Here is a 24,993-nt window from a genome sequence, read left to right as displayed (position 1 = left end):
AACAAAATTAGTCATAGATGTTTGTCGCAAAATTCATATGAAATTCGTGAAAAACAAAACTGTCTATTTGTAGTATTATAGTACATTTGATACAATTTCTTGTTATTGATCGTAATCACAATATAAAATAACGCAAACACAACAAAAAATTGTAGCACCTCGCATGCTGGCCATCACGTATTAGGCTTACTTATTACCACGAAGAAGGATTTACTCGGCTAGCGGCACTCGTAATACGACCTCCTTTATAAAAAGTATTAATTTTAAATTTGATAGTTAAGCGGCCATCTAGATTGTCTATGGATTATCTTGAGCTAATTTTGACAGATCACGCTGACTTATGTGTTCACATCACTTTATGTAAATGTGAAATTTCGAATTTGATTTTATAATATTTTTCGTCAATCTATTTTTGAAGAAATTATTTATTTATGTGAGGTCATGGTAAAATATCATGTGTTATAAATTGTCATCGGGAATAGTGGACATCGGATCTTTAGTTAGGTGCGGCGGGAAGGGAATCGTAGTGTTGTCATCATGTTGAACGAATGGTTTCAGCGAAGGATAAAAGAAGTTTGTATAGAGATTTTTCAGGTAAAATTCTATTTTTCTGCTTAGATACAGTACTTTAGAGAAGTAGTCGTAGATTTTGCACATTTTAAAAGTCTACAGAACTAATGGTCTTCTACGCGTCAAACAAATTTTGCAAATCATTAGTTTCTCGTAGAATTTGGTTACTGATACAGGAATTTACGCGGTATGGGTATTGTAAGAATAGCGACAGTTATTTCTTGAAGATAAACGTATCTCTGGTAGCAATTAAGAAATTCTAATTGTTACTCTCTAAACTTTAACCGCAAAATAAAAAATAATAAGTTTACTGGTATTTTATGGCATTTAGATAGTTTTTAATTATTCACGCGTTACTTTTTAATTATTTTTGTGGTCCGAGAGCATCCGTTTCAGATAATCTTTAATATTTATCCATTTCATCCTCAATTTAACCATATTTGTGCAATCCACAACACAAACAATATTATATTAAAGTATAACACTTAAATTCTATAAAAACAATGAGAAATAAACATTATATACGTGTGTGTTGCATCATACAATTTTATTATAATATTTTTAAGTCTGACATAAATTCAGCAGTTTACTTTCAATTATATTACACCTGTTATATTCGAATGTGTAGACAAAGGTATATGAAAAAAATCCCATGGTATTTCGCCAAACTACAAAATCGAACATCGACCTCAATCGACGATTTAATTAGATTCATCATAAGGTTTACCAGCTACAGTTGCGTTCATAGGAAAACATGCATTTTAAATGTTACACGTTAACTGTTTATCAATGAAAATACAGTCAGAAAATATTTAATGAAAAGAATACGCGTCGGTTCTACCTCAGATTTCTTTAAGCATATTTTTTGATAAATGGAAAACATGATATATTTTTTAGAAGTTTGTAAGGATCATACCAAGTAACATTCTTTGGTCTGTGCATACCCCTTCGAGAAAAAGGCGTGATATTATGTATTTATGCATATATTTTGCATAAAGAAGCTCTTACAAAGGCTTCCTTTCCGTATTTGCAAAATATGTTAGCAACAAAATATTCATCATTTTTCAATGATGACTTCAGTTTGTACCTAAGGGTTAATCCCATTCGCTTGTGAAACCATCACACGTAAGTGTAACAAGTCATAAAAAATTTCCCCAACACAATTTCGACATACGGAAATTATTTACATACATACACAATAAATTATATCACGCCTGTTATATCTGAAAGTTTAAGTTGATGTGTATGCGATACGATATTTCGCTATTAACAATGTTAGTTAGTTACCGACTAAATGCCGTCTACTATTGAGGAATATTCTAATATAAATTAGAAAGTTTAATAGTACCCGACCCGGGTATCGACCTGGAGAGCAGATCAGCATTCGTATACACTACCCAACGCACCACATACGGCAATTATTTATTAATAATTAAAATGACAATTTAGTTCTCTCCCAGGTATTTTCCTGTGCGTGTACCGTTACAATAATGACACCACACATGTCGACAAGCGACGGCAAACGATTGGTATTTTCACACAGCCCGTCCATCTTATGTTGACATAGAGTATGCAGGAGCAGAGGCTGTTGTTTTAAAACCTCGTGGATTTTTATCACGATCTTGCGACTGCTGATCATAAAGTCTCAGGCCAGACAAAATGCTATTGGTCTTTTCGAATTTACCTCTATATTAGTAATTCTGAATCTGAATACTTACTCGGAGTTTGATAACGAGCCCAGTAAATAACAAAAGACTGGCTCTCTAATACACGGGACTGACATTTAGTGAGTGGTGCCCCATTTGTTGCCCAACATGTTTGAATTGGCTTAATAGTCTTTCAAAAGTTATAACATGAATTAATTAATTTAATATTTTGGCATATACATCACATTGAATTTATGATTAAATTGAACGAAATCATAGTTAAAAATTGTAGGTCCAATGAAACAAGCTTCAATTCTAATACTACTAGAAATAATAATCATGTAATTTATTTATATCCCGAAATGAACATAACAATGGTCTATAAAATAACGAACATATTGAAGTGATCTACGCCTATGAATATTAATAGTGACTGCATATTTCCTCGAATACCAGAAACGGAACTCGATTTATCCGCTCGGTTCAGCTTAAAATTAGGCGATTTGCATCCCCGTTTTCCGTTCGCGTCTTCTCGTATCGAATCTTAATTCAATAGCTAATACTTGTGCTTAGTATATTTTTATGTCTAACACATAGCATATTATTGCTAATAGATCTCTTTTTTTTGTGAATCCCATATTTTCACTCGCTGCAATAATAACGTGTGTCAAAATTATTCACGTGGAAGCATAAAACCACAAACTATCGTAGCAATTAAAAATAGTTATAACAAAATTTCTAAATTACACTATCCCTCTACATCATAGCTAATCTATAATGGCGGCAAAAAGAGGATCACTTCCCACTCCAGTTTTTGCCGCTATAATGACCTTCGATTTTAATTGTCCCGCTAATTACGACATAATTTGACGATGGCAAAGTAATGTTTTAATTGTGCACCCTTCTTTTTAAGTTTTCTTGCCAATTACGATTTAATTATTATATCATCAGTGCTTATACCGTTTACTTAAATAAATAGAACTTATGAACTGTAGTTTGGTTAAAAATAGTATAAATATTTCATGATAGTGGTGCGATGGCGTTTATCTGAGTTGATCGCGTGCGTCCGGGGAACAAAAGCTCCCGAACAGGCATTGTTTTCGCACAGTTCAAAATTTAAAATTTGAAAATGGAGGGCAAAAACAGCGCAGAAGGGCCAACCGGCGCGACGTGCCCACCCAGTCGGCTGGCGGTACGGCTCGCAGCGACGCTCCACTGCGGTCGTTGGCGAATACCGCCAATTCCTGACCCATACCTCTCCCTAGCCCACAAGACTTATGATCGCCGCCTCCCACATTTAAATCACCACTTTATGCCGTCTCCTTTTCGACTCGAACTCGCCTGTACATATCTCAACTAATTTTCCGACAGAGATAATGATTAAATTGTTTCGGCATGTCAAATCAAACGAAATTATGCTGTTATATCTTGTTTAATAGCGGTACGCTTATGTTTGTGTCGTACATGCCTACCCCTAAGTGAGATTTCTCCTTTAATGGATTCTTTAAGAATATTTTCTTGTGCTGCAACCGACAGAAGATATGCGAGAATTTCCAATTTTCGGGATTTTGAGAAAGTTTTACAACGGTGGTCTCATTACGAAAAATATTATTAAGTTATTTAGTTCATTAAATGCTCTTACGATTGATTATGCCGTTATTTGTAAGCGACTTACACTGAATATCAAGCTATAGTGTCGCCATAATTTGATACCTTGCATGTATTTGTTGTTATGTTGAAAGACGACTATGATTCAATTCTATGGATTTCTGTGTCATTAGGCGAAAACACACATCAAGGTCACACCGGACTGTGTACGTGCCGCTAAGAAGGTGTTCCAAACTTGATTTGATTAGAATTCTATGAAATAACTGATCCGGAGTTCATCGCTCTATTTTTTATCACGTGTGAATATTAGATCAGTAGGTATGTTTTTAAGTTACTTAAATCATACGATCAAATCGATTAAGAAACTGTAGCTACGTTTAAAGAGCATTTCCTTTGCCTTTTTTTTCTTGGTTAATGCATGAAATTGCATCCCCACGCCCGGGGGAGCATTTTATTTTGCCTAGGAAAGCAATATCAATTTGAGTCCTAGGGAATCTAAAAGGGATGAGTATCTTGAGGACGAAGTTTCCTTAAGATATTATAGTGTAGAGAGCACAAAGTATGAGATTGTGAGGTCTTCATTTAACAAATGGTATATAGGTACCTAAATACATTTTAATAATGCATACATGCATTACTGGCAGGTATATTACTCACCACATGAATAAGGAATTTACTATTTTCTAGCTTAGCTGGCGTAGGACGTAATTCTTCGTATTGTAAGTAAAGATAGTAGTTTTAAGCCATGAATATGACGTCACAAATCCAATAGACATGGAAACTCCAGATAGCATCACGATTATAGAGAAATATGACTAACAATAGTTTACGAGACGTAGATTGCGTATATGACCTCCAAACAGCAATGCTAAGTACTACTTGGTAACAAGCCTCCAAATCTCATTTGACGTCATGTATTATCAAACATCTTATAAACAAACGTTCGAAAACCGTCGGTTGTATTCATTATACATTGATGCTTGGGTATAAGTGTTAGTTGTTCAAGAACAAGCAAAACCGGTCACGTATGCTACACACATCGGTTGTACCACAATACGGAATTTTGTTGGTCCTTACGTGACTGAACTGGCGTAAAGCTGGTTATGTTATAATAGTTCATTGAGATGCGGATTCCGATGAATCATCGAGTGACCCCGTATCGATACTGATTGAATTTCACCTGAGCGCTATTGCGTTTGATTGTGCAGTTACAAGTGAAAATATTATGCAATTAAAAAAGTTTAATTACGTTTTAAAAAAATATATAACAGTACTAATAAACACCAAAAATGCTGAAAAAACAAGGAAACCTGAAATGAAATGTTGATTTAATTCCATAGTAATAATTGTTATAATAGTTTAGTTTTGAATTCTTCCCTCTAGTCTTCAATTTTATTATACTCGTATAAGATAGAACTTTTACTCGTGTACATATTTTTTGTGCCGACCTCATTAACACATTCGCGTCCCCGATCAGTGATGCCTTATTTTCATAAAACCCGACGCTATCAACTCTTTCATAAAAACATGTAATACATACATTAATAAACTGGTGCTTTCTTCCCAAAGGGGTAGACAAAACCACTTGGTACACGTAATAATACGCAAGTTTGCGTAACATAATCATGACGTATCAGAAAGGCATCTTGCCATATTCGGTTCAATCTTAAATGCATTGTCATAAAAACAACACCTTTTTTTCACAAATCTCGAGTTTTTCAAACAACCCTAAAATTGCTTCTAAACCTCAACCGCCCAAGCATCTATTTAAACATGTTCTAACAAGTGTGACATCTTAATTTGTGCTGGACTTTTTTTCTAATTTTCCCGCACCGGAAAGGGGGCGTATTGTTGACGAGCCATTTATCAAACACAAATATCCAATGATACGTCTATTCACACCGTTACAAAACGAAATTTCACGGCGCTCCTCTTGTTGCAACTTAATTGTGTTGCGTACGAACTGCATTTATTGTGTATACGCCTTTATAGAGCCGCCAGTGCACAGTAAACAATGTCACAATTGTGAAATTTAAAGGCAGTCGCACGATAGTTTTTGTAGCTTTAAGACCTCCTCAGAGTGGTCCCAAATCTACTACCGTTAAGATGAAAACAAAACTCTAAAATGGCACCTTTAAAAATGGGTCCAGAGTTGACAATACAATTTATTGCGTCATATATAACGTAGTGAAAGTTGCACGAGTTATTGTCTAACATTTGTTCGTTAACGGTAAAACAAAACGATTCGGCAACGGGACAAAGGTTCTGTCCTTTTACAGAAGTCGGCTATTTTACAAGCCAATAAACAGTTTGCGAAAATTTAATGGGTATTTTATGGGTTTTTTATTTATGGAACGCAATTAACGCGACACAACACGTTTCAAAATATAGGAATTGTTTCGGTTGCGTTATTTTCGAGTGTGTTTCTATAATAGCATAGATATTATTATCTGTTCCATTCGAACTGATTTTCTATGCTATGGAGTTCAATTAAATCTTCTATCACACACTAGTATCACAGTTCTAGTATGTAAACTTATATTTATACCGATTTTTCATCTTCGTTTAGAAGCAAATACGAAACTTGAAACATCGACAGGCTATAAATAAATAAGCAGCATTGTTTTCCAGAATGATCGAAAAACAGTATCATTTATATAGCGACGTTTTATTTCCTATACGCAACATAATACCGATATTCATTCAATATTGAACGAACAGGTGACAATAATAACTATAACGACTTCATTATCAACACTGTCGCTTAAATAAGACCTCATCTATTCAACACTGGCGTTAAATTCCTTCACAGCAGGTACCTCACAATGATCCTTTACCAGAACAATACCTTTATTTCATTGTTCTTCACTGTTCTGTAGATACATGTCTTCCTACACCTTCATGAGTCATAAATAGGAATTATTCCAAATAGATTTTTTATTTAAATAATATATTAGTAATTAAATTATAACATATTAGTAATTAAATTTGCTATGTTGCGGCAAAATAACCAAGCGGAGTTCTTTTTCCATTTTTCAAAAACCTACGTATGAAATATTATTTATTGAAACTGGACTGCTGAAAGCATTACCAATTAATTTTGTAAAAACCATTGGATTTATCATAATACTGTTTGATTCATGTAAATAATTTTCCTTGATAAATACCCAATATAGTATTTATTTATTTTACATTAAAATAATTAAAAACTTTTTCTGATCTTTTATCCTTCCAAAGTGCTCTGTGGAACTTGATACATCATTTTTTTGCCTATCGAGTTATAGCGCAGAACACACTCTCTGAACTGCCCCAAATTGCAGATATGAATATAACACAATTATGTATTTTCCTCGCATTGTCTTAAATTCTATAATTGAGTTTCTGGCCAACCATTTGCGGTAATAAATAGAGATGATTTTAAACTGTTTTAAAAATTAATAATCATGAAATAATATTAAAATTATGTAACACTTTTCTTTAAAGAAAATAACATCTAATATACCCATTTCGATTTACAGAAAGCACAACTTGATCGACATATCGTAGTATTAAGTTTTCTTGCAGCAATCTCCTGCCTTTCTGAAAGTAATATAAAAAATAGCTCGATACGAAGCTCTCATTCAGTTGCAACTTTCTTATTAATCACATCTCGATAATAATATCGAGGTCGATAAATGTGTAGGAGTCATACTCCCAATATAAGATTTGAGTGCATTCCGATCGTGATTTATATTTCCGGATTGTTTTCTCATCAAACACTGCAGGTTTTACCAGGTGTATTTTATTTTACGATTACCTTCTAGGAATGCTTTCAGCTAGTAATCAATGAGATCATTTGTTTGATGTTTGAATTCCAAAACACAGTTACTCTTATCATAATACATAGATAACAACATAATTGTCACAGGTTTAATACTATGAAGAAAATCGCTACCAAAGATTTTGTCTCATCATGCTATCTACGTAATTCACTATTTATTTGTTTATATCTTATGATAAAGAAAACTTTGTCGTTTCCTTTGATACCGTTCCTAATCTTGAAAGCCTCAATATCCGTAAGAAAAAATAAGAAAACCACTTAAGAACTCTCAACTCATTCCATTATATGAAACCATCTTGAATTAGCGCAATGGGAATTAGTCTTATCGGCAACAATTATTCCTGTGAGTGAATTTCGCGAAATCATACGATATAATTTCAAGAAGCCACATCCTCGCAGACAGCGCGACGACAAACAACCTTATCATTATATGCTTAGCTACTATAAAATACCTTGTGATCAACAGGAAACTACGGCCTGATGTGCCCAGGTGTTTTACACTTCATTCACAGAACTACTTATGACGTAATGTCCGGTAATGCATAACCGAAATCAAGTACTACAATTTGATTCATACATTTCATACTAGGTACGGGTAATTTTAGTTCTACGTGCGTTTACGTGTGATCAAGTACAATGTCCGATTAGTCACCTGTTCCGTTCTAAAGTCTTTATGGAATAATTGTGAAACGTCATCCCGGACTCTGGGTGATCATGTTTTAATGAATAAAATATTCCTAAAAAGGACTGTAGGTTTGGGAAATCCATCGTGAAATTTTATTTATTTTATTTTAATTTTATTTTACCCATGAGTCTTACATGCTCCCTGATGATGATGATTGATTTTAAATCGATGATAATATGAATAATTGAAATATAGCGCATGTCTTTTTTATTTGTTTTCCCTCTTCATAGTTTGTAAGATTTTGAAGTATCCTGCAACATAAAACTTATGTTATTATGATGAATATTATTTAGAAGCTTGCAAATAATTCCAAAAAATTGTATCATATTAACAGCGATAAGTATAAATAATTATAATTAATACTTTTTATACTAAATGGTTCAAATCATTTAACAGCTCTATTTAATTTTCAAATATTATCTTAACAAGAAAAAAATGTAATGGCATGGTCAGTATAAAGTGAAAGCATGCAATTTGAAATGTACAAAAGATGTATAAAAAAAATTAAAAACCTCAAACCCATTAGATCCTTTCTTTACTTCAAGAAATCATTAGCACGCCGGCTACTGGATTTTCCACAAAGAGTTTTTAATAATTTTCGAGTTTATAATAATTGTCTATTTATAAAAGCAAGCCCTAATTACTAACGGCTACTCATTAGACAATCAAAGGGTGAACTAAATCACTTGTCTTTGTAAAACATTTATCAGATAATGCCAACATTGCGGAGTATTAACTATAAAAGACTTAATAATTATTTCCTTTCACTATTGTGACCATCCTATTTCTTTTTTTTTAAACCGCTAAATGTTTTCTCGTAATCAAGGGCTTAAAATTACACTGACGTCATGACGTGCAGCTCGGAAATGGGAAAGAACTAGACTTGTTGCCATAATCTATTATCATTTTTTTATAATTTTACATAGATTTTTGCAGGAAATATACAAATATAATACCTAGGTGCTCAATGTTTCAATGCCACTAATTTGATTATAATAACAAAACTACAGACGCTTCACTCATGGAAATATGAAAATTGAATGAAAATACTTGTGACTTAGTCAACAGAAAAGTGACTAACTGAATATACATGTTTTCTTATGATTCATCTTAAAAATATACGAGATATTTCAAACGTTGCCAAATTAAACTGAATTGATTGAAAGTTTGGCGCCTATCTTGCTTTGAATTAGTCTGATAAAGTAAAGAAATAATTTAATATTTACATTTGATATAAAGGCGTTTTTTAAAACATAATTTAAACGAAAAATTAGGCCACCCAAAACTTCTTTAGATTTTCATTTAAAAAAGGCAAATAATATATGGGGTCAACATTTTTTACAAACAATATTCCAGAAATATTTTTTTTGGGATTTTTATGTTAAATATATATTTTTTAAGCAGATTTTTTTCTTGCTTTACACACGGCAAGCTCAATAAACTTAATAAAAAATAGAGCGAGCGTACTAAATAATCATGAAGATACTTTCTCCGAAAATATTGTCGCCAATAATAATCTTTTTTGCCATTCCCTTAGAAACATTAGGGAAAAGTCAAAGGTCAGCTTTCTTTTTCTATAAATAATTTAATCTAGTAACATCTTTGTACGATTTTAAGGAGTGCAATAATCAGCATGTATATAAAAATGTAAATACAATAAAAGATAACCCTTATCTACTAGGATGCGGTCCAAACGGACCCCTCGGCATACATAATCCGTCCAACGGGGAGGGAACACAGGTCCCGCCTACCGCCCACGATTGGCCGAGGCATACCTAAACGGGAAACCCATACGCTCGCCCCCCACTGCCTTTATATTAACACGTGGTCACCTCGTCATTCTGTACTAGCCTTTACCTTCGCGCGTTCACACAAAATCATTTAGTCTGTCACACGACACGACGCGTGCCACATCGAGTAGCATTTTGGGGGATGTCAGTTGCGATCGTCAACTGTTATGGATCACACTAGCATACCTGCGTGTGCGTTATACAGGAATACCGGCACTGTTATAGTAAGACTCAAGATGGAAGTGACCACCAGTTGTTGCAAGCGTGAGGTGTGTCCGGCGTCCGGTTACCCGAAGGTAGTCCACAGGCCGTCTGGATGTGAACAATGTACTAGGACTAGATTAATTAGCCAATATAGTGACTGTGATAGTGGTGTTGTGGAAAAATGTCGACCCTATAGATCGAGTGCAGCCAGAAGTAGTAAGCATTGTTTTATATTTACTAACACTTGACACATTACTCATACTATTTTCATATTCCTGTAAATGTTTTATTACAAGTGACAGTTCTATATCTTTTTAAACTATTTATCCTTAATGTCGTAATTATGGAATTTAAAATGATTCCTTTTCTATTTCCCTTTTTTTTAATAAGTAATCTGGACAAACTTTTATTAAGTAATAGTTGCTGAAAAACTTTTCCGATTTTCTTGTCATATAAACAAATATTTATAAATGTCACACTTCATGCATGTTTAAATTTTGCTTATTTTTTAAATATCGAGCTTTAATTTTTTCACTTTAAAATATCAGTCAGATCCTTGAAAGCTTATCACTTTCGTAAAAATTCCAATATTAATATAATGTGATTGAAAATACACCAAACAAAATTCAACCTTCCCCTCACACAGATTAACATATTTTAGAAACTAATGTTTGAATTTAAACTTTGTCATAATTTCATTATTTTAAAATAAACAATCAAATCTTCCAAGCAAATCCATATCTTGATTAGACAATAAAGCTCGTGTAACAACAGTAGAACAGGTACAGTCCCCAACGATAAATAGTGCTTATCATAATAAAAGCTAGCCAAGTGTTGGTAAGCATTATTTATTTATAAACTAAGTATCCGGTCCGGACAAACGCACGGCTATTCTCACATCCTCGTCGCATTGTCGGTACCTACTGTCTCGTTCCATGGCAATCGAGATTACAATTTCATTACAAGTAAAAACTTGGCTCAGTCTCCCTTTACAATGTTAAACACGAAGATCAGAGCTAACTAACTAGGCTTAAACTGTAATTAAAGTAACGTTCTGTTACCGGAATGACATATCTGACTAAATGTTTCTATCCTTTAAGAGCCGGACAGTTACGTCCAAGCGGCGCGCGGAGGGTTATTTCGTAATTAGTACTATCGCTTGGTCGCTCTCTATATAGGGCCAAGAAATGATTTAAGTGGTGTGTAATAAAAAACCTTAGCCTATTAGATTACTTGTAGAGAACTATTATCTCCTCTTTTTGTATTATGATTATTTTCTTTGGTGCCCTTTGTATTCATATCACGACTGCATCACATATCGAGATCGCCGATAACTGTAACTCAACTTTGTTTCAATATAAATATTTCAAAAACGACTATTTATGAGTAATTCAAAAATGGGAAAGGTTTTTAACATTGTTTATGCAGAAATTCTATTTATATCCAGTTAATGAGTTCTAATAAATCTCGGTGTAGTTGCGAGAACTGGGTAAACCCGTCCGGAACTAGCATCGAGTTGCGTATAATAATAGGAAATAATACCTACATATATTTAATTTTATCAAACGGTGATAAGTTCCATTGGCAGAAAAGTAAAAACCCAAGGATATTAGGTACCCAGTGCGTCTATCGGGCTCTACTGGTCGAAGTTTCACCTGGAAAAGTAATAAAAAATATATCAATCATCAACTTGTAACTTGTTGTAACAACTATGATCGTTTACGTGTAACATTCATTATTATAATTTTATTACAATAAACTCAGTTATATTTACGTAGACGTAAAGATAATCTAAAAAAATGGTTATATGTTTCGCAAATCCTTGCAAATTATTTCGATGGTCCTTTAGTCATTAGTTAGCATAAACAATTAGTTCGGGTACAGACCACGCGGTCATCCAAATTTCCAAATGAAGTCACTTCGAGTAAGGGAAAAATAATATTTTGATTGGTAAAACAGAATCAATTTCCGAATAAATGCATAAACATTCACAAACATTTTTAAGTACAATCAATTTGATTTACGGAAAACCAATTTTCAAAGAACCATACTTACAATTGAACTTTAGTGACGAAAGATCAAAATTGGAATTTATTTATTATTAAGTAAATCACAATTACCGCAATTTGATCTCGTGTCGCCGTGTGGGATAAAATCGAAACATCGTAAGGATGTCACAAATGGACTATAATAAAAATAAAGGTTTGCCGCGGGACTTGAATTAAAAAATTCTGACAGCTCTATGTAGCGTCATTACAGGACTACTGACTTTGTACACCCTTTAATGATGCCGTATACAGCACCAAGTAAATTGTCTTTCTGAAGCACTGATTAAACAACTATTAAGGTAGTGTAAAATAGAAAAGGAGTAACAGTAAATTATATCCAAAGAAAGTTTTTTAAACGTTTGTTCTATGGTTATCAATAATTGAAAACTTGTCAAATCATATAGTCTAGGAATTGATAACAGTATCCTGGATAATCATTATAGTAAGTAAACTTACTAATATGAAATTATTTGAGATCTCCAGAGCGATAAATAACTACCGGTAATTAATTTTAAAATACTTCGACAGCCTCTCATCTCCAAACAATACCGCGCAGTAGCCAGTTTTTTGTATATTGTTAGGATGCTTATCCATAAGAAAGCAATGTCATAATAATTAAAGCAAAGTACACGCTCTAAGCTCGATTTCATGAACTATGTCCGCGTCATTAGGGCTGCGATCCACTCTCTCATTAGCAACATTTTCACATAAAACGTTGTTCATTTACGCGTAGTAAGGCAGCCGCGTCAATTATAAACAGTTATTTCAGTGAGACGGGAACGTCATAATTGCAGTGTTTAGCTGTCACTCATTTAGTGAGAGATGTCGATCCTAGCTTAGATGCTCCTAATTAACTCTTTTTACAGCACAATAAACATAAAAAATACATTAGTCTTTCCACTCAGCGAATAAGAACTGAAATTACACCTCTGTAAACACCTAACAAGATACCATTTAAGTTCGGCCGATAAAATACAGTTACTTAAAATACATAATGTCAGTTGTTACCTTATTAAAATTAAATTTTCGCTTGTTTCGTTAATTTCGAAGCGGACAGGGTCGATCAACAATCTTCTTCGCGACGCTATTACCATTTAGAGCGATTTTCAGGTAATGAAGAGTGGTATCACCGCGACTCTTGTGATACGCGCCGCCACGCGCCTCTCTGAGCGATAATCGCCCTTATTATGCGCAGTCAAATTTTACGAGCGCATCGGTTGTTAGCCGGCTACTAACAAAATGATGAACCGACTCAAATTAAACCTCTATTATAGCTAAAACATGATGCCTTTTCTATGTAATGTCACGGGGACGGATATTAGTATTACCGTTAATGATCTAGGGCTTCAGCTCTATTGCGATCGCGCTCCGCTCTCCGTGTAAACAATATCGAGATTCGAAAAAGATAACCCGTCAAATTATACTGACGGGAATTTTGTAACGAGCCGCTAAGATGATGGCCGCAACTCTCATCAGATTTTTTTACCGCATTTATAACAATAATAATCAGAATTTACATAATGATTGCGCAGGCGCCTGCGATGTCCGGTGCGCCGTACACTGCGGCGAACTTTTCTTGGTTTTCGAGTCGAAATTCTAGTTAGCGGGCGCGCGATTTCTTTTTAAAAAGGTTAACAAGATGGTCTCGTTTGGGTCGTTTTTCGTGCCGCGAAGCCCTCTTTTGTGAACGGGCGAGCTGTTAAAAAATAAACGAACTCTTTGTTTCTCGGGTAGTCGGTCCGACCTCCGACGCGGTCCCTACTTTTTTATGCCCCCTTATAACCTGTGTATTACCTACGTGTAGGTATCTACGGTTTTTATGGTCGCCCGGTCAGTTCTTCAATGGGCTAAGGAATTCGATCGAGTCTCATTGTTCATCTCAAATATCTCCACGTATAAGTGGTTGGGGATATAAAGAGGATATCAATTACTTGCCGTCCCTTTAGAAAAAAACAAACATTCATTTGTTTTAATTATACTTAAATACGTAATACCATTTGAAATCTTGACGACGCTGACATTTTATAAAAACATGTATTTTTATGTTTTTCTCTCTTTAATACTTCACCTATTGCAAATAAATTGGAAATAATTGCTTGTAAATTACATACTACTTTTGTTTAAAAATCAAAACAGTTATTAAACTTCGTATTTTATCTTCATCTCATGGTTACTCAGTGAAAATATTTGTCCCACAGTGACTCTACGTCTTTTACGAGCTGACCTGTTGTTTTTTTGTACATGAACTTTTGACGGCGCGGTCTCGCGGTTGCTTTTGACCGGAGCACTAATAAAATGTTATGATCGTGTGTTTAACGCGTGTTCTGTGTGTCGGACCTTCCTTTTGACATGATCGTTATTGCCCGACTCCACCTTTGCGGTCGCCTTTTGTAACCCAATTGGTACAACATTATTATTGTGTCAATTAGAGGGCAATATAACCTACAACTAAATCAGAGCTAGTTAGGATTGCATAGTTAATGAGTGGGATTTGTTTATGCAAATCGTTTCTTTATGTTCGTGCTGTGTCGATATCATTCTCTTTTTTAAGTGGGGATGGGAGGGGGTAATCGGTATCAGTTCACAGAGTCTAGTTAAATAATAAGAGACTGGGCGCCCTATAACTATAATTTTCTTTTATTTGTCCGCCATGCCTCCGGCCCTCGGAGCGAAACCGACACAGCTCGCTAACGAGATGATGGAAAAAATAACACGCACACATTTGTGCCAATTGTGTCAGTGTATTGATGGATTCGAGTCCTGCTCAATGTTGTTATAAAATAAAAATATGATGTATTTAAAGCAACTAAATATAATTAATTACATGTAAAATTAATTATCATACATTATGAAAATTTCACCTGAAAGTAAAGAGGAAAATGCAAATGTGCGTTAACGTAATATTATTATCGCAAATACCTGTGAGATCTTTGCCTACATTAGTCACTAACTACCAGACATAATACTCGTGATTCACACCTTGAGTCAAAACAGTAAAAAATAAATAACATTCTATGCGCGTGAATCGTTACTACTTTGTGGGCCAATGATTTTAGCTGTGTCATAAACTAATAATTGCGAAATAATTCATAATTTCTGAAAACCTGAAAACAAAATTTTGCAAGAGACAAACAAACCTTAAACCATTCATACATTTTCAATGGTATTTACGATGACTAAAGAACTCGCCAACTTATATTCTCCAAAGTATATAGTAACTGCAAGTTATATATTTAGTAAAAAAATCTAAGTTTATTGTCAATTAATTCAGCGTGTTTTTTACATTAACGTCAAAGTCAAAGGTCATCAGATTTGTACAACCAAAACGCGTTAAACAACAGATAACCCAATTATTATTGTTTTTTATCTAATTATCAGTGACGACTGGCTGTTATCAATGCATTGGTTTAATTGATATGACAGTTTGTCGGTGACGGCATTGTTTACACACACGTAATAGTATTTATCACATTACGCTCATAATATATTACTATGACGACACATTTTATCAGCAGTATTAATGATAGTTCAACAACCGTATTTGTTTCGTCTCACCAATTAATGTTTGCTATCAATGCCAGTTGTGGACTTTATCTTATTGTTTTTTATACATATTGGTTTTTAATCAATCCGCCTATAAAGATGCAATTATTCAAATGACATGTCGCTCAATGTCTCTATTGACATACTCCAATGATTTATGATTGTTATTGAATTTGAAAATGTATAAACAATATCCAATTATTGAAATAACGTGCAAACGCAGGTTTTTTGGGCACAATGAAGACAGGTGCAAGATGCGCCTACATTACAATCAAATGAAAAAATATGTCAATCACACATCAAATTATTTCCTTTAGAGGTGATAATATTATTCAATTTTAACGAGTAAAACGAATGTCAAGTCAATAAATACTTCTATGTCAACGATAGACACCTTCTGTTCTATAGAGACGACAGTTGCTGGTTTCAATTTATCATTTTTTATTGGACAATTCTAAATATATCCTATTTACATACTAATAATATACAATTACGCAAAATATATGCAACGTTATCATTTCTTTATTTGTATTGAAAATACGTAATTTTTAATTGTGTTAGGAAAAACTAAGATATCGATCATACAATCGATATGTAATTGAATCGAGTGACCGATCCTAAGAATGTCCGTCCGATTACCGCGCCACCGTTAAATAGTGGCACATTAGTGATTCACACAGGTTCACTGGACAATTAGCAAAGGCTGTCCACCTCTGGGCCGCGATGTATTTATTCATCGGATGTTCATCGATTACCATAATCGATACCATCGCGCGTGCCGCATACGGAACAAGTGGCTCTTGAGCGTTTTCATTGAATAAGATGCATTGAAAAAAGTATGGGAGCTTTCATTCAAAACTAAATTATGAATCACACCGATGCACTTGTAGGAATTTTATAGTTGCGTATAGGCCACACGTTCATTCACAAGCGCCGTGTCTTGAATAATTATCTGTTTAACATATGCACTAGCAATTAATATTAATTAGATAGTTAAACATGGTTTTCAATGGCCAACGTTATGGCTATAAATATCTCATCAAAGAAACAAGAAGTTCTATATACTTACGAGTTACAATCGTGTGCATAGATTTATGGTGTATTGTTTAGGTCTTAATATGTTGTAAATTAGTGTTTAACGTTGATTTTGTTTTTGTTCAGGATACGTCAACGTCTGTGCGGCGGTGTGTCTGCTATTGTTGGTCGGTGGTCTGTCACCGAGGTCGTCGGCGGCGCCACATCGAAGCCGAGCCACCATGGATCGACAAAGACGCGACACGGAAGAAAACAAGTGGTGGGGAAACCCCTGTGATTATGACAATAATACCAATGTAAGTCACCAAATCAACATCAACCCTACTTTATCACCAACTCAACTTTTTAGTCACAGTTCAACATTCAGACTAATTACATGAAATTAAATGTATTTTCAATAAACATGAGATTCTGAACTATGCATTTTTCTTTGCAGTCAAAAACAGAATTCGCAGCGGATCACGTAAGGAACGCCTCGCGTAAGATCGCCTCTGTAGCAAAAACGGCTCGTGATTCCGCCTATACGTACAGCGAATCATTTGTAAGTATTATTTAGTATTATTCATTTTGAAATCATCACATATAATATGTACCATTTTAAGAGGGGAAACCATATCATCAGCTCGAAAAAATCGTCCCGCATGAAAAGGGATAATAACATTTTTAGAAAATATTAATATTTGACTAGCGGTCGCCCGCGGCTCCGCCCGCGTGGAGGTCGGTGAAATTTTCCCTGAATTTTGTTTGCTACAAACCTCACGGAGCCCGAGACCTTTCCAACGAATGCAAAACCGTGGCAATCGGTTCGTGCGTTCTGGAGTTATAGCGTCAGGAAGGAAAACCCGACTTATTTTTATATTATAGATTAAGCTCTACAAATGAGAAATAGATTATTGATCGTGATTGTTATTAAAATCTTGGGTATATCAACTATCAGTTTAAGCAGTCTTTAGTTGTTTCAACTATAGGCAATGGTGTTACAAGCTATACAAGTTCCGCTCGTTGACTACAAGATTCAAACGCGTGAGTGCTCGAAGGTCTTTCTTCGCTTTCATTCATCGATATTGCACGAGACAATCGTCGTAGTATTCGCGGACACATCTATATGCCCGCCGCGTCGCGTCAAATGAACGGACGGAGCTTGCGGTCGACCAATACCAATAAAACTAAAGTCTAACGTCGACGCAAGCCTTTAGCGCTTCTATCTACGCAGATATGATTGATTTATGTATGAGAGTCTGTAAGAGGTGCTATAGTATTCTATTAACGCGCGCGTAAAAACTTAATGGATCACCATCTTGCGCACCTATTTCCTTTCCTATTATTAGTAGATATTTTAAAACTTTTTTACTACCTCGAACAATTTTACACCGATATTCAGACATAACTTGCATTTTGCTAAACGACGAAAAATACATTTAAAAACAATATCGTTTTAAGCAACGGGTTTCGTACGAATTTTGGTCGATTAAATATTCATGGTGTGCACGATTTTACTGCGGTTTTCTCACCGTGGTGCGTTACTGCTGGGCGGAGGCGCTCGCGCAGCCGTGGAAGAGAGATTGCATCGGCGCGGGCGCCTGCCCGCGTCTCTACGTCCGGCCGCCCGCTTCCTCCCTTTTAATTATAATTTCGCACTGCATTTGAATGACGCCACGTTGATATCGACAATCTTGTTATAATAATAAATAGCTTTATAAATGAATTGTCATTATTCAACGTAACAATAACTTGTTCAACTTAGGTTTAATTAGTTTATCCACTACAAGTCCGTATATTGTTACGTTACTTAATTTTTTGCTCGAACTAGTCCATTTACCAGTGCGTTGCAGTATTACTTAAAACCTGTTTACTTAAAAACAAAACACCTAACCGTTTTATCAGATCGTTATTCGTCGCATAAGAATCGCAGACAATTCAACCTACATTTAAGAATTCGTAAAACATTCACGAATTATTAGAAACAAACCTTTAGCATGTTAATACAACTATTCATATGGCGACTCTATCATTTCAATCCTAAGAATATAATAATTTCCGAATCGGAAGTAAGGTGAGCCGATCAACGAGAAATAATGCGATGTCGACGTCGCGCCTCGCATCGTTTATAGATGGTTCTCTACCAACGTATTTGAGGATGACTCGGTAGTTGACAGTGTCGCGTATACATTTCGGTGATCGTTGTCAATATAATAGATTTATTGAGAGTCTGACAGTCGATGGTAGCGGAACAATGGAAGCGTTTATGTCGAATGTGTCCAGTTATCCAGTGTGATGTTCGCGTATGAGGTATGGTGGCATTGTAATAGGCTCGACGGTCGTAACGACGGCGACGTCCTGTCCGCTGCCTCCTCGTAAAACGACATTATCGACTCACAGTAGCCGGAACGAGGTACAGGACGGTGCGCATACGCATCGAATACTGATTGCGCATTAGTATTGCGCGACACACCTGCCCGACGATTTTTTTCTGTCTCTCCCCTTAATGTCGGTCATTGGATACTAATGTATCATATTTATTGCGATTTAGACGCAAATCGTGGCGATGAACCATTATTGTTGATAGACGACAAGGTCGTCGCATTTTTGGCTTGATTGCTAATACTGTGAGAAAAATTCTTGTTGCTATCGTAATTTTCGATCTCATCCCGTTAATATTAGTCATCCCATTAAAGTAAGATAAACGTCTAAGTTTTATGTAAAAATACAATATATCCTAAATAAATCAGGCTGCTACATCTGTCGTCAAGCCCATTCCGTATAAATAATAACTGGCCGCGTTGTACTAAGAACGCAATAACAAATTCAACGAACTCTACCGGTACTGTATGACTCGCCACCGGCCACCGTGTGAATGTGTCATAACACTCGTGCTTTTGACTACACCGGTGTCACATTTTCGACAGTGGAATTCAACTTGCTTCCTTAAAAAAGCATTCGTAAACTTTTGAACGTTATTATGATAAACTAATGGACGAGGGATTGCGATGTAACCCGATCGGCGATCCCGATCGTACCGCAGTATGTCGCACGTCACAACCGGCGTGCATTTGCCACGCTTATCTTTGCAATGGTATTGCTATATAAACTCTGAATTACATAGCTCGTACATACAATATGTATGTATGTACGTACATAGTACGATAGCGTTGTTCACACGGGCGACAGGCTGTCTGCGAGCGTTGGGTGCGTACGTGTGCCGTAAATACATCAATGTCTGCGCATGTGTGGGTGCATGTTTATTTGATAAGCTTCCGATGTTTTGAGCTAGGCATTCGGATGCAAAGTCGTCGAATTTCTTAGTTGATCGCCCACCCACAGCCATTACAAAGCGCTGACCCATTGATTTCTTCGACAGTTATAAAGTTTAATTTGATTCCGTAGTAATAACTATTTTTATTACTTTTTATCGCAACATATGATAACCATAAGTGAATACTTTTTATCAAAACTAAAATTTTCAATCGAGTAATTACTTAAATATGGACTAGTATACCAATACTCAGTACGTATACTTGACAATCTTAACTGGTAGCGAGTGTAGGTAATGTTTCGGATAATATATGGTTTGATGGACCGGACGCACACCTGTGCATTTAGTGTGCCAACTACTACATAGCACATTCCATCTCTGAACGATTTGATTACTGGGACATTCTTTAATTTTGTTTTGTTTCAACTTCCACGATATTTTTATTTGCCGCGGTACCGATTTTGAAACCGTTACCTTTTTTCAAAAACATCTTAAATGTAATCTCACCGTAAACCCTAATTTTAATCCCAATTACTAACTACTTTGGGAGTGTATAATATCGCCGCTTCGGTTTCATTCATACACCGCACCTCGGTTTATTTCCAAAGAAATAATCGTAAATTTATTTCATTACACGTATTATCAGCCGGGTTTATATCAGCGGTATCTCAATTTCAATTGAGCAAATTAATATTTGGACAAACTTTCCTGATCGTAACAGATAAGCGGGCTGCACAACGACATATTCGAAGTTCTTTTTATTTCGCAATCTTTTAATTAGTCGTATTGTTCGTGTAACAATATTTTGTACATAAGGGCCATTAACTGCGGTAGCGTTACATCTGCCTGTCCACCGATTGTTTATCACTAGTCAAAGGTATTTGAACTCTGTGCGTGTAGTACAAGGTCAGTTTTCGTTTAGTCTCTATCCGTTACGTGAGCTTTGGACGTAGTGTCAAATTTTAATGTCGAAACGGTTTTGTTACGTGAAATGTCGTCGGTGGCGGCAAACCTCTGGTTTCGATCTCACCTTTCATACAACCGTCGCTGAACGATGATATCGATAATCGCGTGCCTTAGTATTGATATCACTACATATCCTAATAGGTACTTAATTAATTTAATTCGTACCTATCAACTACCACCTATTTAAAAATTGACATTTTTGTTCTAATTATCTATTTAGATATAAAGAATCTGTCAACGCAATTATAAAGAAACAAAATATCATTCTATTAATATCGATAGCAATCGCAGTCTTTATTTGTGATTATCTAGTTGAGAGATGGCGTCTTTAAATAAATAGATCGCAGTTGGTAGCGTGCACAACACTAGTATAGTTAGACCCGTAGAGTGTATAAAATGTTAGTATTTTATAGGTCTAGTGGCAATGGTCACATCTTGTGAGAGCAGTAAACGTTTGTCATTTCTAGGAACAATTTGTGACTAGGTAACTCGTGTTTGTACGTAGGTGTTTTAACTTCATTTGCTGATATTTTGATTTGCTCTTTTATAAGATTAGTCTTATATTATTTTATTGAAGGTTTCGTGAATGTTGTTTTCGAAGTTATAACACTATTATAGCAATACATATTAATACCAATTGGATATTGATTTAGCGCATGAAGTTTATTACAAAATTTCGGGACACACAAAACGACTCATAGATTTCTTGTACAGGATACTACAAAAACTAAAAGCTTCATACCTGATAAATTTAAATGAAAAACAAGAATTCAGTTACAGTTAATAAATACGTACCCAAAAAAAAGTAAAACAGCCAAAATTAACTAAAATTTGGACAGACTTCACTAGTTTTCTTTCCATTCTCAAACGAGCACTGGTATAGGTTCCCCCTCTTAAACCATATTTATACTATCAGACCAGGAAACAACACGGACTCATCATCCGTCCAATCGTCCTCTTCCATGAAAGTCAATCAACGCAATGTATTAACTCGTTGATCTATTTTCATGTTTCATAGAATACAACAGTACTCAATAAGAGTTGAATCATTCTGTCCTTTAGTTTCATCTTTGTATTCAACAATATAAACATGATATTGTATCAGTAACTATTTTATAGTAAATGTAAATTATTGATAGTTTTGTTGCCAAAAAATATGTTTCTATAATACTATTCTTACTTGTTTCAGGCAAAAATGCATGGTTATCCGACGTTTTCCGCAAATCTTCTGCGTGATTGGGAGTCGGAATATTGGCTCAGGAAGTCACCGTATGGGGAAGCGTTGCCGAAGGAGAAAGTCCTCGATTCAAAGATGCCAGATAAACATATTGAGGATTTAATGGTAAGCAATATTCTTGAAATTATTACTTGTTTTTCTCTTGTATGAGATAATCAGAAATTTCCTGTTCAAAGATTATTTCCTTAAACAATTTTCAAAACTATTCCGTTTTTGATAAGACGGACGTTGCCAGATTGACGTTTCCTAAACGAAAACAATCATCGAAGGGCAGTGAATTCGCTGATGCCAAAAACGTGCATCCGTATGAGTTTTTCAATCGATTTCAAAGAATCAACATCGTCGGTGGCACTTATTGTTGTCGGCCGACTATCGCTTACGTGAGAACACAATGGTTTCGCAATACGGTAGCGGCAATCGAAAATGTAATTGAATTTAGGATGATAATCACATCGAGATTGTATTGTCATTATCAAATTAGTCAACTTTTTAATTAATGCAATGCGAAGATTATCTTTAATTGAAATAATTAATACTATTACCATATTGCCTTTTTATTTTATTTGATGGTTTATTTAAAATATAATTTTCTTTTCTACAGGAAAATATCGACGAAAAGCTTCCGCAAATGTACATGGCCCTGAAGGTGGTTGTTGCGGGTTTGCACATTTTCTCCGAGAATGCGCTGAGTGAAAACATCCCAACTGATGATACTCTGAAGGAAAACATGAACAAAACCATGCACGACGTTAGACAAGTGCTTTGCTATTTTCATGTAAGTATCATTATAATACATTGAGTTAAATGATTACATAAATTGTAAAATCTAGTTATATAGTGTCCAAACTAAACCTATCTACCCACCCTTGAAAAACTAAACCGCTTCAATAAATTTAACAAAATGTTAAAGTGGCATAAATATTAATGAAAATATATTTGTTTACAGGGTATAATGGAGGACCGCAAGCTTGTAATCAAACAACTCGACGAACACGAGGTCAAAGACCTCAAGGATGATATGAGTTACGGATTGCTCCTCTACAGAGACACTCTCAACTACTTGGAATACTTAATACAGGTGTTCGAAAAACTTGCAATAAAGGAAGAACAGAAACTTGCAACGAAAGCTGTTTGAATACGTCGGTAGTAGTGACTGAGTTCGGATGCCAACGACTCAAGGAAAAACTGCAAACCCTCTGTATCTATTGGCTGTTTACTTAATCTTGGTGCTCATCTCGTGGCAGGACGCCGCGGCAATCCTCTTCGGTATAAATAGCCCCAAGAAACTCTTTCTAGTAGAATTATTTGCATCTTTTGGCTGTTAAATAGCGAATTAATGTATAGAAAAAACTGTCTTTGCCATTACATTGCCATTTTGGTCTAGAACGAATTAGTTCCTTTTTTGTTGTAAATAGTGACGAATTTAAAATGTATTATTTATTGTCTGCTGATTAACATTCTAAATTTCCCGATTATCCTAGTCAAGGCCTTATTTATTTCTCGCTTAACTCCACTTAGTTTCAATTTTTTTTATTATTCGTATTATTTAATTTAGATTTTAGTATTAGTTTACATTCCAATATCATGAATGTTGATGAAATTGTTGAGTCGTGAGTCGGTATATGAGTGCGTCTAACGATGAATGGAGGGTTTCACTTCTGCTGTTGTCGATCTTTTCTATGTAATGTCATGTTAGCTTGAGGCTGAGACTAATAATTTTAATTGTACATTACATTCCTACTTTCCTTAGTATTATTATTTGACTCTTTGTTAACTATTTATATGTTACAGAAATCCAATGAAATATGTCTAGCTTTAATAGAGCTGTTAATTATATTATTGTAAAAAAAAGAGCCAGTGTATTTATAACTTAATCATTATTTGTATAGTTCAAATAGTACCTATTTATAACTGTGGCAAACATAATTTCTATGTTTGCAAAATTAAATTATTATTACATTTAATTTCATGTTTCCTTACTTCCTCCTTTCTAAAACCCACTTACTTCTAGAAGACGGAAAACGGTATGAACATATCGGTAGAGCAATGGATACAATACCACCATAAATTACACTGAAAATGTCTTTTGAAAATGGTAGTGATGAAAACCTGCTACAAGAACTAGAAAAAACCATAACTGATATCCTGTTTCCCAAAGATAAATCACCACAATTTGATCCTTTTTTCTTTATCAGCCGAGTTGTTTACAAAAATAGTGGTTATCTAAGTGCTTTCTATATATTTACAATAATTAAGTACGTCATATAGTTGACTGCATATCCTAAGACATAAAAAGAAACAAAATTCAATTATAACGTAAACAGTTGAAGAACGACCCCATAAAATAGGCATAAGCAAATATAACTTTTAATATTCCTAAGTCACAAACTTACACAGTCAAGGATCACGCATGTTCCCATGAGTCGGGCTTGGAAACAATTTCATATCTTTACACAAGGTATTCACAGCACCCGACATATTTGCATTGGTGACTTGGTCTCCGACAAATTAGTACGACCGAGGCGATGGGACCTGAAAAATAATAAAAAAGTCACCGCACAATATTACTTTTACCGACAAACAACATC

The 24,993-nt window shown here is 34.9% G+C and overlaps 1 protein-coding gene across 2 annotated transcripts; it reads left to right on the top strand.

Moving 5' to 3' along the window:
• Positions 1–329: 329 nt before the first annotated feature.
• On the top strand, positions 330–24,381 carry LOC142976098 (uncharacterized). 2 transcript variants are annotated; one of them, XM_076119327.1, is made up of 6 exons: positions 330–594; positions 17,076–17,245; positions 17,386–17,490; positions 22,358–22,510; positions 23,007–23,180; positions 23,352–24,379. In XM_076119327.1, the coding sequence occupies exons 1-6, from the start codon at positions 549–551 to the stop codon at positions 23,538–23,540; spliced, it is 837 nt and encodes a 278-aa protein (XP_075975442.1). In that variant the 5' UTR covers positions 330–548; the 3' UTR covers positions 23,541–24,379. The 2 variants fall into 2 exon arrangements, with proteins under 2 accessions (XP_075975442.1, XP_075975440.1); XM_076119325.1 differs by lacking the exon at positions 330–594 and adding an exon at positions 10,175–10,539 and having other exon boundaries at positions 23,352–24,381.
• Positions 24,382–24,993: the final 612 nt, after the last annotated feature.

Source organism: Anticarsia gemmatalis, chromosome 10 (genome assembly GCF_050436995.1).
Source record: "Anticarsia gemmatalis isolate Benzon Research Colony breed Stoneville strain chromosome 10, ilAntGemm2 primary, whole genome shotgun sequence".
NCBI lineage: Eukaryota > Metazoa > Arthropoda > Insecta > Lepidoptera > Erebidae > Anticarsia > Anticarsia gemmatalis.
Note: the sequence above shows the minus strand (reverse complement) of the source record. Positions and strands in the feature narration are given on the sequence as shown.

Excerpts from the sequence above, each read along its gene's own strand:
- LOC142976098 (XM_076119325.1), top strand. The coding sequence starts at position 10,287 with ATGGATCACACTAGCATACCTGCGTGTGCGTTATACAGGAATACCGGC. Across the intron at positions 10,540-17,075 it reads ATCGAGTGCAGCCAGAAGTA|GATACGTCAACGTCTGTGCG; the intron begins GTAAGCATTGTT and ends GTTTTTGTTCAG. Across the intron at positions 17,246-17,385 it reads ATTATGACAATAATACCAAT|TCAAAAACAGAATTCGCAGC; the intron begins GTAAGTCACCAA and ends TTTTCTTTGCAG.